This window comes from Corylus avellana, chromosome 1 (assembly GCF_965113065.1).
Source record: "Corylus avellana chromosome 1, dhCorAvel1.hap1.2, whole genome shotgun sequence".
Lineage (NCBI taxonomy): Eukaryota > Viridiplantae > Streptophyta > Magnoliopsida > Fagales > Betulaceae > Corylus > Corylus avellana.
Window position 1 is genome coordinate 16,988,534 of NC_142490.1, and position 15,386 is coordinate 17,003,919.

At 31.7% G+C, this 15,386-nt stretch overlaps 1 protein-coding gene and 1 long non-coding RNA gene across 2 annotated transcripts; both read left to right on the plus strand.

Annotated features, from left to right (window-relative positions):
- Positions 1 to 9,533: 9,533 nt before the first annotated feature.
- Positions 9,534 to 10,572, plus strand: LOC148588008 (uncharacterized). The gene is made up of 3 exons (XR_015909754.1): positions 9,534 to 9,703; positions 10,177 to 10,287; positions 10,373 to 10,572. It is a non-coding gene; the product is annotated as an uncharacterized LOC148588008 (long non-coding RNA).
- Positions 10,573 to 11,256: 684 nt separating this feature from the next.
- LOC132169269 (uncharacterized) lies at positions 11,257 to 13,771 on the plus strand (the record flags this gene model as incomplete). Its single annotated transcript, XM_088513787.1, has 4 exons — positions 11,257 to 11,746; positions 11,905 to 12,054; positions 12,407 to 12,843; positions 12,935 to 13,771. Coding segments are annotated over 4 exons (1,914 nt in total), but the record flags the coding sequence as incomplete, so codon positions are not given.
- Between the last annotated feature and the right edge of the window lie 1,615 nt (positions 13,772 to 15,386).

Genomic DNA, 15,386 nt, shown 5'->3' on the forward strand with positions numbered 1-15,386 from the left:
CTTACACCAGATGACATATATATATATATGAGATCTTATATTTTATTTGCTTTCACAATAAAAATTTGTTTTTGGTGTCTTAGCCTTTTTGTTTACTCAAAATATATAATCTTCTTAAACTTTCATTAATACCAGATCGACTGCAAGCTTTTATATCTTTGGTTTCAAAAAATATATATATATAAAATTAATTCTGTAATTCAGGCTAAAGTGTTGAATTGGTTAGATTTGATTAACTAGATAAAGTTGGTGAAAATACTAAATTAAGCCGGGGAGCGATGGACAAACAATCTCTTACCGCCACCGATTTTGTCGATACCCACCTTTAATGGAAACACTAGGACCGATAGCTAGCAGCTCAAAATAAAATTGTTTCCAAATATAATAAGAAATATTATAAAAGCTAATTAAAGCAAATAAGTTGCCAAAGTTAGGGAATGAGCAAATGGATAAGCAAAAGAATCGGAAGAAGGAGCTGAGTCTTTCTCGTCCTCAGAATTTGAATTATTGAAGCTGTGAAACATGTGAAAGTAGTACCTACTTTTCAGACATTATTAAAGTTAAAGGTGGCATCGCATGGCCCTTGAAAGCTACTGCAGCTAAAATGTTTGGATCCATCGTCAAACATTTGACAACATGGACGGCCCAGTATTTATCGTTTGATTGTTCATTCTTGGATCTATTGCGATCCACCCACAGACTCATATACGCATGACTTGATAGGTGATGTGAAGCACCCACGGAAGCACTTACGTAATGTTGGAAGAAAAGTTGTTGAACGTTTATTTTAGGGATAAATATAACATTAGTTGTTGTAGTTCATGTCACATGTCGCAATATTAATGTACTTTTAAGAGGGTGAGAGTTTATATATATATGTGATAATTTGAGAAGAATTAATGATCCTATTTTTCATCCGGTAATTAAAGACCTTAAATCGTGAGTGACCTTTTGAGAGGATAATTTTAAGAGTAATGATAAAAATTAAATTTTTAATCCCTTACTATCCTATCCTACTCACGTGATAGTGTCAATCAACGATTAATTTTTTTTTTTTTTTTGAAAAAAGTGTATATACCCTTTTAAATTATCATTCAATTGATAATGTTTTGTCAAACTTTTAATTGGGACAATATTTCTTTCAAAGTAACAAAAATTGTCAATGTTTCTCAAATAACGAAAATATACTTCATAAAATTCTAAAAAAAAAAAAAACTAAGACAAAAGCTTAAAAAAAAAAAAAAAAAAAATTAGAGAAAGAAAAAACCAAGGGGTGGCCAAGCCACGGCCTCTTGCTGGTTGTTGCATAAAAAACCTCATTGAATGTGTTGAAATATAAATTAAAATATAAAATAATAAAATAAGAAAGAGAAAGAAAAGAGAGCGGACGCGGAGAGAGACGTATGGGCTACATTTTGTATCTTCAATATATTAAACAATATTACATAACTCTCTATTTATAGAGAGACAATGAGTAGTGACTAAGAAACCCTAAAGTAGACTTAAACTAATTAAGAGAGCAAATAAACCTTACAAAGAAATATAATAACGGAGAATAAAAATATTCTAACATAAAGAAAAATAACTTGTTAAGAAAAATATTAATAAACCTAATTTAGAAAATATAAAATATTTCAACATCCCCTTCAAACTCAAGCTTAAAGGCATCTAAAGTCGATGGTTGGATAAAGGCAATGCCGGCGAGAAAGGCTGAAAGTGATGGCTGGAGAAACACCAAAGAACGAAGACATGCTGCTAAAAGAATCCGGTGAAGTGTCAAGCCGAAATTGACAATGAGGCCAGAGAAAGGAAACTAATCGTTAAAAATCCTGTGAATGGCCAAACCACATTGTGCCAAGATTCACTCACAAGAAAGACAAGAAAGGCTTAAAGTGACGGCTGAAGAAATACTGGAGAACAGAGACAATCCGCTAAAAGAATCCGGTGAAGGACCAAGCCGCAACTGACAAGGGGGGTCACTACAAAAAAATTGGTATTTTCTGACGTGGCAAACAGTGCATATTTTTTGCCACGTCAGCATTTTCTGACGTGCTAAAAAATAGCACGTCAGAATTTTCTGACGTGCTAAATACTTGCACGTCAGAAAAAGAAAAAAAAAAAAAAAAAAGACCGAAATTTTGAAATTTTTTCCTCTTCTTATTTTCCCTCCACTTTTTTCATCTTTTTATTCTTCCCCCTCATTTATTTTTGGGTAAAGTCCACATACCCCCCTCAAACTACCACTCAATTGACAATGTCCCCCCTAAACTTTCAATTGTGACAATGTCCCCCCCAAGACTAGCCATAGGACAAAAATGCCCCTATAGATTTCTCAATAAGACAAAAATACCCCTATAAAGTCAAAAAAAAAATTGATTTTTTAAAAAACAAAAAATTTTAATTGAAAGATAATATTAAAAAAAAAAAAAAATTTTAAACAAAATTTTTTTATTTTTTTTTAAACGGAAATTTTTATTCTTAAAAAAAAAAACTAATTTTTTTATTTAGTTTTAAAAAACAAAAAATTTCATTTTATTAAACGAAAATTTTATTTTTTTAAACGTAAATTTTTATTTAAATAAAATTAAAAAATAAAAATTAAAAAAAAAAAACGAAAATTTTCAATTTTTATAAATAAAAAAAAAAATCGAAATTTTTTTAATTTTTTTCTTATAAAATTGATTTAAAAAAAAAAAAAAAATTGGCCATCGTTTGGATTTTTTTTTTCTTTTTTTTTTTGTTAGTACTAAAGGTCCTCGGAATTCCCGGTCTATTAGTTCAAAAGTTCTTAGTCAGCTTAATAAGAGTTTCAGTACTAAAGGTCCTCGGAATTCCCGGTCCATTAGTTTCCCTCATAGCTAGACCGGTTGTCTTCCGGTTAGTCTACGGGAAGGGGATCCTATTTTGAAAATATGCTACCAATCAATCCGTGCTGGACCGATCGGAAGGGATCCAATCATACTCTACTCAACTAAGTCAACGCCTATTCCAAGACAAGTCATTCTATCATATTCTGCGGGACGTCTAGTAAAGAAAGCTCAAAACAACTCATCCTCGAGCTTTTATCAGGGTTCGTTGATCATATTCCGAATTGTCCAAGGTCCAAGAGCGAGACGGTTCAATACGTCTCCTCCAGGTAACAAAAGAAGAGCAAGCAAGATCAGATAATGATTCAATAGAACCTAAAATGGATCGTGATTGCTGGTTCGAAGACTCTTTTCCCTGTATGGACGGACTGACCAGTTTGATATTCATAGGTATTTTGATAATTTGAAAGAGACGGTCAAGTTAAAAGCTTGGAGGGCAACATTATTAATTAAATGATAGTATGAGGGGGGTATATGGACTTTTTCATAAATTATAAATTACACAACTTATGTATATTTTCATGTTTTAAATAATAATTAAATTTTATTAAATTGTAACATAAATACTTTAGACTTTAAAAAACAATACTCGACTCTTTCCAATTAATTGTCACTCTGATAATACCCTCTGTAATATTTGAGAATCATTTGTTTTTTTAATATTCCAGACCAATTTTTCACATAAATAACCAATTTAGTCATTATATATACTCTCTGTAATATTTGAGAATCATTTGTTTTTTTAATATTCCAGACCAATTTTTCATATAAATAACCAATTTAGTCATTATATATATATATTGTTTTTATCCAACATAATTGATGGGACAAATTGACAACGAAACTTTAAAATATATGGTGGTAATTAAGTAAGAAAATGATTCCAAATAATTGAAATGTGGGGAAGTTGAATTATTCCAAATAATTGCTATCATAGGATTGATCCTTACTTGTTGTTTGAACGAAAATTCGTACAATTAATTGCAATTTGAACGAAAATTCTGTCATTTTATGTGAAACGTACATGCAATTTGCGTGTAAATAACTTCAAGTGTGAAGTCTTTGCATTGAGATAAACTTTCAATCCCAAAGTAGCCGGCAATTACATCTTCTTTATTTCCCAAAGTGGATTTTCTTTTGGATTATATTTATTGTGAATGAATGAAGAGAGTGGATATCCAGAAATTCCATTGCAAAAAAAAAAAAAAAATTGACATCATGTGATCCATGTGGAATTTAAGAAGCAATTTGCATGAAGAGGACTTGGATTTATTGGATTTATTGTTAGTCGGTAAATAAAAACTTAGCTACATGATAAACTTAGGATAATTGTCACTTGGAAATTATTGACATCATGTGGAATTTAAGAGGCAATTTGCAAATGGTGGATTCTTTGACATGATAAACTTAGGATAATTGTCACTTGGAAATTATTGACATCATGTTGAATTTAAGAGGCAATTTGCAAATGGTGGATTCTTTGACATGATAAACTTAGGATAATTGTCACTTGGAAATTATTGACATCATGTGGAATTTAAGAGGCAATTTGCAAATGCTGGATTCTTTGGATTCAGATTACAAACTTTCAAACTTTTGTTGGATTTATAGCAAATGTTACATATATCTCCTTTATTTTCTTGGATTTATTTTTGGTCAGTCAAGAAATTGGACATGTGCATGAAAAGTCATCAATGCTTTCATTATGACAACCACAAGTAAAATATATTCTCAATGACTCTTTGAATTATTGACTCATAATCTTCATATACGTACAATTTTATCTTCAAAGTTGAAACCCAAATAAAATTTTGTTTTTCATAAAAATTTAAAAAATTTCGTTTGAAAAAAAAAAAACTTTTGTTTTATAAATTTCGTGTTTTTAGTGCAAATTTCCGTTTTATAAAAATTAATAATTTTCATTTAAAAAATAAAAAAATTTCCTTTTTTCGTTTTTATTTTTAAAAAATAAATTTACATTCTTTAAAAAAGTGAAAAAATATATATATATTTTTTCATTTTTGAAATTTATAAGATATTTTTTGTCTTATCGAAAAATATATAGGGTCATTTTTGTCTTTTTGCTTGCCTTGAGAGAACATTGACAATATTTTGATAGTTTGAAAGAGACCGTCAAGTTAAAAGTTTGGAGGGCAACATTATTAATTAAATGATAGTATGAGTGGGGTATATGGACTTTTTCATAAATTATAAATTACACAACTTATGTATATTTACATGTTTTAAATAATAATTAAATTTTATTAAATTGTAACATAAATACTTTAGACTTTAAAAAACAATACTCGACTCTTTCCAATTAATTGTCACTTGGATAATACCCTCTGTAATATTTGAGAATCATTTGTTTTTTTAATATTCCAGACCAATTTTTCACATAAATAACCAATTTAGTCATTATATATATATATATATATATATATATATATATATATATATATATTGTTTTTATCCAACATAATTGATGGGACAAATTGACAACGAAACTTTAAAATATATGGTGGTAATTAAGTAAGAAAATGATTCCAAATAATTGAAATGTGGGGAAGTTGAATTATTCCAAATAATTACTATCATAGGATCGATCCTTCCTTGTTGTTTGAACAATCAAACCACATGGGCTGCGCCCATGTGGTTTGTCTCCAACCGTTAAGTAGAGTTCATTATCTATCATTTATCTACCTATTTCTGTTGAATTTATGGTGGGTTCCTATCACTTCACAAACGAACAATCAAACCAAATGGGCTGCGCGCATCTGAAACTAAAAGTAAATTGTCTAATTTCCTGGAATCTGCCATTGAAGTGCGAAGGTGTTTCATAATCAAATCTTCAGCGTTTGGATCCAAGTGCTTACAAAGTCCTGCAGGAAACCAACCAACCCTACAATCGGCCAAAGCAAAGGCAATCAAATCAAATCAACTAAAGTGTAAATCTGAAGTTGTTTTCAAAAACGTCTCCTTTGCGAGAAGCGGGCCATCCACTTATTCCTTTCACAATTCTTTTCACGATCCATGATTAGCACGCCCACTTTGGTCGCGGAATATAACCCCTCGTTCAGGCATCCTTATCTTTGATCACTCTTTTCAAAATTCACTTGCTTCTTTAACTTGTCACAAAATGATGAACGTCTTAATATAAAACAAATAAAGAAAAATACACATGCTCACATGCTCAAACGTCTATAAAACGTCTTAATTATGATGATTCATCGCAAAAGCGAAAAAGCAAAACTCGCCAAGTCCTCACATGCTCACATGCTCAAACGTCGTGTCTATTTGAAATGAAAGCATACTATTTTTAAAACATTTCTTTTGAGAAGGAAACAAAAGTTCAAAAGATATATTTAATTGACTGACTTTAAAGTTGATAAAAGTAATTAAAAAAAAAAGAAAAAAAGAGTAGTGATAATCATAATACTAGCGTGAGTAGTGATAATCATAATACTAGCGTGAGTGAACGGTCACTTACGCTGGTGTATTATAATATTATTAAAAAAAAAATTGAACAGTAATATTAAAAAAATAATATTATAAAATACACCAGCGTAAGTAACTGTTCACTCATGTTGGTGTTATGATTATCACTACAAAAAGAAAAAAAAATAAAGTGAGACAAGTGGGTTTCACCTAATATAATTAACCAACTTTACCTTTTAAAAAGAGAAATTGGGACAAGTGACAAACTTCGACTTTGCCAGCCGTTTCATATTCAATATGAATATATATAACCCGTCTAAAATTGCGACATGTGGCGTGAATTTATTTTTTTTTAAAGAGTAAATTAGTTTTTTAAAGCATAATTTTTTTTACCAATTTTTTAAGAGTGAACAGGTCATTAAATTAGCTTAATTAAGAACATTTAATTATATTTCAATAATTTTTCTTATATGAATAATTTTTATTCAAAATGAAAAAAAAAAATGAAATTAAATAGCCTTGAAATAGTTATTCTTCAATATAAGAAAGTCATTCCCTCATAAGCAATAGGAGTAGCTATTTCATGTGTTAGAGCCTTATCATATATACTCTAACACTAAGGCTATATTATTCAACATTCTTCCATTCCTAATAAAATTTGTATGTTTTTTTCTACAAGAATAATAGCCATTCTATGTACAAAAGTACCATAATTTTATTATTATTTTTTATCATTTAAATTTTTTTAAAATAAATGATAATTTAATATAGACGATCCTAATTAAGTTCCAACATTTTCTTTACAATTTACCCATATTTTTTGACAGGTTTGATTACCCTTTACCCCCTTGTGCATTTCTCAACTGTTTGCATGCATTATTGTACCTACGTACAAGATTTTAAAATTATCGTTGACTTTATGATTAATTATTATTAAATTTTGATCGAATGATAACTTGGTTCTAAAGGATGTGAGCTTAGCATGTGAATATTGTCTTTCACCGACATGGTGAGTTGAAATCGGATCCCCTATTTATCGCATTTTTCTTCTCTCGTCTTTTGTTGACTTTTGTTACTTTTCTTCTTCTCTCTTCTGTATTCACGGGCTGCTAGCTTTTACTTGCTAACTTTTTTCATATTCCCAAAAGCAATTATTTCCTTTGGCTTTGCACGCAGCTGGTCTAAATTCGGGCTTCAACAAAAAGTTGTCTTTTTTCCTTCTTTTTTGTTTTATTTTCTTATGTTAATAATTGGAGTAGGCCTCAAGCTGCTGGCTCCTTCTTTCAACGCTAGCTGGGCTTTGATTCATTTCACACTAATGAAAACACATTTATTTCCTCAATTATTTCTGCCCACTCGTTTTGTCCACAATAATCTCTCTCTCTCAACCATCCTCAATATATAGATCCTTTTCTCTGTGATTCATACACAGTCAAGAATGGAGGGTATGTCCTAATGCTTTGAAAAATAATCGTTATCATTGCCTATGAGTAATCCGGATGTGATACCTCTATAATCAGTTAATAATAGAAAACGAAATTATATATCATATACTTTTGGGTGGTTGAAATATTCTTCTCATTGCATATCCATATATATTTAAACCATATGCATGTGAAGACTTCTATAGTCACTTTCATACTACCTAGAAACCATAACATGAGTACGTTCACACAATAACAGTAATTTTTTATTATTTTTAAAAACATCTCTTTGAGAAGGAAACAATCTTCAAAAGATACAGGACTGACTTTTAAGGTTTTAGATCAATTATATATAATAGTGAGCATTGTTATATAAATATGGTCGAAGCCAAACCCTGCAAGGTTGACCATCAAAACTCCCTTTCATCTGATTCCTCAATATTAAAAAATTTGAACATATTAAAAAATTGAGGGAGAGAGAAGAGAGAAAAAAATATTAAAAAATTTGAACATTGTGCTACAATGAATAGCAATAAGTAGCTATTCACTGTAGCTAAATATGTAGTTTACCTATTCCGGAGCTAATCTATTGGAAACGAAAAAGTGCTTATAATAGCTAAATATACCTATTATGAGCCATTTAGCTACTCTGCTGGAGATGCTCTAAGTAGTGACCAAATAACCTAAAGTAGACCTAAACTAATTAAGGAAGAGAATAAACCTTACAATGAAATATAATAATGGAGAATAAAAATATTCTAATATAAAAAGAAATAACTTATTAAAAAAGATATTAATAAACATAATTTAGAAAATATAAAATATTTAGACAAAATGGACAACTTTCAACACAGGATATGCAAAAGAGAGCTAAGAAAATAAAAGCTCAGCGAACTAAGTTTAATTAACAGTCTCATACATATGCATTATGCAAGGATTTTTTTATTTTTATTTTTTAATGATAAACCTCTTACGTTAAAATGAGCTAGAAGGTGAAATCATTGCATTTCGGAACTCACACCTCTACTAACAATATTAGTGACAACCACTAACATTATTAGCGACAATACAATAATTTGTCGCTAATAAGAAAATATCAACGACGACACTCAAGTTGTTGCTGACAACCTTTATCAAACAAAGCAAGCTTTGTGACGGCTTAAAAACGATAAGTCATCATTTTAGTGATTAATAAGTTATAAATGCTATAACTATTGAATTTTGATTTAATTGAGCCTAGCTATGAAAATGTTATAAAATTCAAACGTTTGCTGATCATACTTGAAACTGACATTCCCCCAAGTTTGAAAACATTAATATTTATTAAAAACAGAATATGTAGTACTGCTTATTAGCTAAACTTTAGTTGTCCATCTCGATCCCTCCAATTCTTTTCACTCCATCTAAAATTCCTTTCACAATTCTTTTCACGATCCATTAATAGCACGTCCAGTACTTGGTCGCGGAATATAACCCCTCCTTCAGTCATCCTTATCTTTTGATCACCCTTTTCATAATTCACTTGGTTCTTTAACTTGTCACAAAATGATGAACATCTTAATATAAGACAAAAAAGAAAAATGCACTATCGCAAAAGCCAAAGAGCAAAACTCAACTTAATTATGATGATTCATTAAATAAATAAATAACAAACCAAAAGTAACAATGATTTTTTTATATATAAAAATAAAAAGTATATTTTTCTTTTCAAAGTATGTGGTCCCTCGATCCTATGATCAAAATCTTGTTTTTTTAGCCCTTCAGAGAGAACTTCAAACGAAAGTGGACCGGGCAGTGGGTGTGTATGCAAAGCAGAGAGTTCCTATAAATGCATGAACTTGAACTTCCTTCTGCTTATATAGACTACAACCTCCTCAGATGTAAACAGGCTAGATGAGTGACTCTTTCTTTACTTTGACTCTTTCTTTAAAACAACCTCTCACTGCTGATTTGGTTTCTTTTGTTAATTAGCTGGTAAGGAACTTGGATGGGTGTCCTTCTTGTCCAAAGTTCAAATTTATTTATGTTTCTAATCTTTGTGTGGCCGGTTTTTACGTGGTCTGACATTTTCCCGCAACTGCATGTTTGAGCATGACCCAATTATTATCAGAGCTACAAGAATGCGACTCTTATAGATCCCTTTTTTTCTTACTTTTTTATCAGCATATTGTTTCATTTTTCTAACACTAACCAATTAGCATCATACCTCTAAAGTTAAATTTATAGTTATGTCCCAAAATTTGAGGAAGAAAAGTTGAAATGAGCAAGAAAAATTAAAAAAATTACAAAATGCATTTACTTAAGAATCTTTCCTAGCTCTCTCTCTCTCTCTCTCTCTCTCTCTCTCTCTCTCTCTCTCTCTCTCTCTGTAAAATCTTGAACTTGTAGATATCTCAATACCATAACTTATCGGAAAATGTTAATTTGTCAATTTTTTTTTTTATCAGATTTATTGTTATAAAACCAGAAAAGAAAAATGGAAGAATATACTATCGACATTCCTCCGAATGGAAGAGAAGAGGCGAAGGTGGGAATGGCAAGGAATTCTTCTGGACAAGGTAACGATAAACAAAGATTCTCCTCTATTCTTTCATTTCTTACAACGTCGTATTCTTCTGACAAAGTATACGGTTGTTGGCAAAGGTGAAATCCATGAAGAAGGATCATCCTCCGTTACATCGTTTCCTACACAGTTTGATGAGGGGTCGACTTCTTACCAACGACCAGATGCCGGAGATGCTAGTGATCACTCGGACGCAGAAGAACTTTCGTCATTAGAGAAGCCAAGTGCTGGGACATCAAAGGGAAAAATGGTGGAGACCCATGAAGAGAAGCCAGGCCCTAGTGAGCCTTCTGCATATATCTGGATGCACCAATGTTGATTTATCTTAGGCCAAAACAATAATAACAAATAATGAAGCAAAAGAATTAGTGAAAAATTCACCATCTCCCTTTAACTTTCATCACATTTACAATTACCTTTTCAAATTTCATAAACTTTCAATGTCTTATTTTCATTAACACTTTTTCTTAAATTCTAACTGATTACGTGAAAATTACCAAATTACCCCTATATTTTGTAAAGTAAAAATTGAGAAACACTAGTCTAACCACCTAGGCTTGATTGTGGTTGTAATATTATAAATTTTACAGGGATATAAGAGTCATTTCACTCTGATTTAACCCCAACACTAATTTGAGGGGGACATTATAAAAAATTAAAAGTTTGATACGCTAAATTGATAGTTTTTAAACTTTAGAAAAATAATTGCAAATCTAATGAAAGTTAGATGCGTTAATTAAAGTTTAACCAAACAACAATTCCAGACACATGGTCACATGCAAAAGAAAAAGAAAGAAGAAGAAGACAAAATTTCACTTGCTGCATATACATAAGTCATAAGATAAATTAATTCTTCCAACATCTTAGCATGCATCCAAGTGTCATGATTTTTCACCAAAAGTTTTTATTAATACTTTATTTTTTTTTTTATTATTATTATTTTTTTTTTTTGTGAAAAAACAAAATTCCAGGGGAAAGAACGCTAGATGAATACCGTGACCTGTGTGGTCCCCTCCTTCGAGCTGCCATCAAAGGTGATTGGCCGACTGCTAAGGAATTTCTTGACAAGAACCCACACTGTGTTGGAGTTCCCATAACAAAAGAGAGAGCGACCGCACTTCACGTTGCGGTGATTGCAAAACAGACCACTTTCGTAGAAAAATTGTCGAATGTCATGACTTCGGAGGACATGGCATTAACGACCATTAATGGATTTACGGCCCTTCACTTAGCTGCTCAATCAGGAATCGTCAGAATTGCTGAGCTGCTGGTGACAAGGAATCAAACACTGCTATTGATCTCTGATAGCAATGGAGACATACCATTGAACGTTGCAGCATATGTAGGACATACAGACATGGTCTCGTATCTATTCTCTCAGACTCCTCTTGAGCAGTTGACTCCTGATAAACACATTGAGCTCCTTGAGTGTACTAGTTACAATGATATGTATGGTAAGCACTATATCTTACTATAACTTTGTTTGATGAGTGTGAGACAATTACACAACTTGGATGGAGTACTTACCACTTCTCTTGCAATATTGGCGACCACATTGCAATTAATGCTAAAATGCAATATGGTCAAACTAATCTACCGTTTTTATGAACAGATATAGCATTGGAAATTTTGAGAAGGTATAAGAAAATAGCAAGTGGCGACATTGAATTTGCGTGGAGAGCTTTGAAAATGTTGGCCAGCAAACCTTTGGCAATTGGCAGCGAAAGTCAACTATCATCATGGAAAAGATACTTAAATTCTTGTTTGTTTGCCTCAAACCCAAACTTCTTTATATATATATATATACATTTTCCGAGTAGTTCTTTTATTACATTAAAATATCACAACATGATGACAATTTTACACGAATTATTTACAAACATTTTTTATTTTTTATTTTTATTTTTACAAACATTGCATAAAGAACAAAACATATGTTAAGAAGCCAATAATTAGGACACAAGTAGCCGCATTTAATGCATTAGTTATCTTTGCATTTTTATTTCATAATGTTTTCAACATAATTTGTTATAATGGAATGACTATATAGATTTAATATTTTTTTATTACTAAACCATCTCTGATTTCTTAATAGATTCTTTTCTCAACTATAGGGTTCAAAGGGACTTGTAACAAAGCTTTGATGAAGACATTAGCCCATCAATTAGTTGAAGCCCTTTGGAAAGAAGTTGCAATTCCAGACGAACAGTCCTCATCATACTTGGTTCACTCTCATATTACTTTACTTTTTGAAGCTGCAAAAGTTGGAAATGTTGAATTTCTAAAGATAATTACACACTCTTATCCTGACCTTTTATGGCAATTGGACGAAGATAAAATGAGTTTATTTCACATTGCTATTAAATATCGACAAGAAAGTGTGGTCAATCTAATGTATGAGACAGATACTATCACGTATAGCCTTGCATCCCTTATTACTTTGACAAACAAGGACAACATACTGCACTTAGCAGGAAATTTGGCTCCTCTTGATCGAGTCAATATTGTATTAGGAGGATTTAGAATGCAACGAGAATTGTTGTGGTTTAAGGTGAGCAATAATATTATTATTATTTTTTTCTTCTGGTTGCATAAATAATATTTGTTCAATTGTTACTTGTCAATGTATACTTGATCTGTAGGAAATAGAAGCGATTGTCCCGCTGTCATACATGAACATGAAGAATAAAAATGGCTTAACACCTAAGGAGTTATTTAAAGAGAAACATGAAGATTTGCAAAAAGAAGCTGAAACGTGGATGAAGAGCACATCAAACAATTGCATGGTCGTGGCAACATTAATTGCCTCTGTCGTTTTTGCTGCAATCTTCTCTGTACCAGGTGGCAACAATCAAGAACAAGGCACTCCTATTTTTTTGAGAAATACTTGGTTTAAGATATTCTTCATATCAGATGCAATTGCACTATTCTCCTCTTCGGCTTCAATACTACTGTTCTTGTCAATGTTCGTGTCACATTTCAGAGAAGAGGATTTCTACGGTTCAGTTCCTTCAAAGTTGTTGCTTGCACTAGCCACACTATTCATATCCATTATGGGCATGATAGTAGCCTTCAGCGCAGCTTGTATTTTGATGTATAGTCGTGGAACATCATGGACTCCAGTTGTTTTAAGCGCTTCGGCAGCTATCCCAATTACTTTTTTTTCTCTGCTAAATTGTAAAGAGCTATTTGTTGATTTAATCGTCTCATCATACAAGTCCAGATTTCTTTTCCGCCGGCCATCTAAACGTAGTAGATTTTTCTCGCGGAAGATGCCAAATCCTGAATGGATTAATACAAAAAATGAAATTCAAGCCAAACGAAATGAAAGGGAAAATGTCGGAGGTTCCAGGAATGTTGAAGAAAGAAGCCCAAGGAAAGAAATTGAGTTTACGCCTGAAAGGGAAAATGTCGGAGGTCCCAGGAATGTTGAAGAAAGAAGCCCAAGGAAAGAAATTGAGTTAACGCCTAGGCGTTAACTCAATTTCGTTGATGGTGGTCATAACTATTTCCATCAAGACTTATATATATAGTGTGATTTTTATGAATTTTTTTTTTTTTGATGGTGTGATTTATCAAGTGATCCATTTATTATAGACTTTGATTTATCAAGTGATCCACTCATACTACACGTACCCACCCTACTTTGAAATCTAATTAGTTTTTTTTTTTTTTTTTTTTTTTTTTAATTAGGTTATTGAATATTCTTATGTTTAAATATTTATTCTCAAAACAGAAAAAGAAAAAAAAGTAGAAGTAGTCCAAAAAGCTTGATTCAATCTTAATTATATAGTGTATTAGGTTTTTTTTTGTTGTTAAACCACAAAAGGAGTAATGAGCTTTAACCCAAAATAAATTGTCAATGATTCCAAAAACACGAAGAAATAACACAAAAGCTAAAAGCAAAGCCTCAAAAGTTGAAAGGAGCAAATGGATAAGAAAACGAACCAAAATAAAATTATGGAAGCTGTGAATTAAACACGTCATAGTAAACATTAAGGGTGGCAAGGCATGGCCCGTGAAAGCTACTACCACTAAAAATTTTGGATCCACCGTCCAACATATTGGAGGCTATTATGAGAAAATTTTGTCAAGAAGTCTTCATGAAGACAACTTGTGTGGTACTGCGACTAGCGAAAAAGTTCTATTCACATTTGTACTGTCACCCAATAATGATTAGTCATTTTAGATCTTCCATAAAATTACTTATAAAACTTAATTTCACTTAATAAGTAAGAGATAAAAAACATTCATGACATTTTTATATGCTGTATAGATATGTTATAACATTTTTCTTTTTAAACAGAGATATGTTATAACTTAGATGGACTTGTCTGTGCATGTTTCCAAGCGAGAGATTCAGTAACGGACGTAGGGGAGAGCCGGTATAGGCATGGGCACTCTCCAAAATTTTCAGGAAAAAAATTTTATATGTACAAAAATAATAATAATAATAATAATAATAAGGTAAAATTTTATTTTTAGTCAATTGGCCCTTCACAAAAAACAAAAAAAAAAAATTTCTGGGCGTTTCCAATTAAAATTTGGGCCCTACTCCTAAATTTTTTGGCCCTATCCAATAAAACTTTTGGCCTATTCCTAAATTTTTTGGCCCTTCCCATTTATCTATTTTGGCCCTAACCCATTCAAAGCCCTTTATCCCAGCTACCCTAATCTGCTACCACAGGTCCGCAACACAGCACAATTAATAAAAACAGATATAAGCCAACCTGCAGAGTTCAGCCGAATAGAAAAACAAACTTGAAAATTGACCCAACCTTCAGAGTTCAGCCGGTTCCTAATTTCCCACCACAACAGCCACCATCAGAATTAATTTCCAGCAGCCTCTCAGAAATTTGTTTTATCTCCAGGCTCCAGCAGAAGCAGCAGATTCAGTAAGTTCTTGAATGTTGAAACTCTAACTTCAATTACTCTTCTTCAATTGTTCCCTGGTCGTTTGGTTGCTTAACTTGCTTTGCTTTGCTCAACTTAATTGGGAAATGGCTAGCAGCCTAGCACGGTAAAGAGACAAGAGTACTACTGAGAGTGGCAGACTGCAAGTCTGCAACTTTTTATTGTTTTCACTTTTCAATT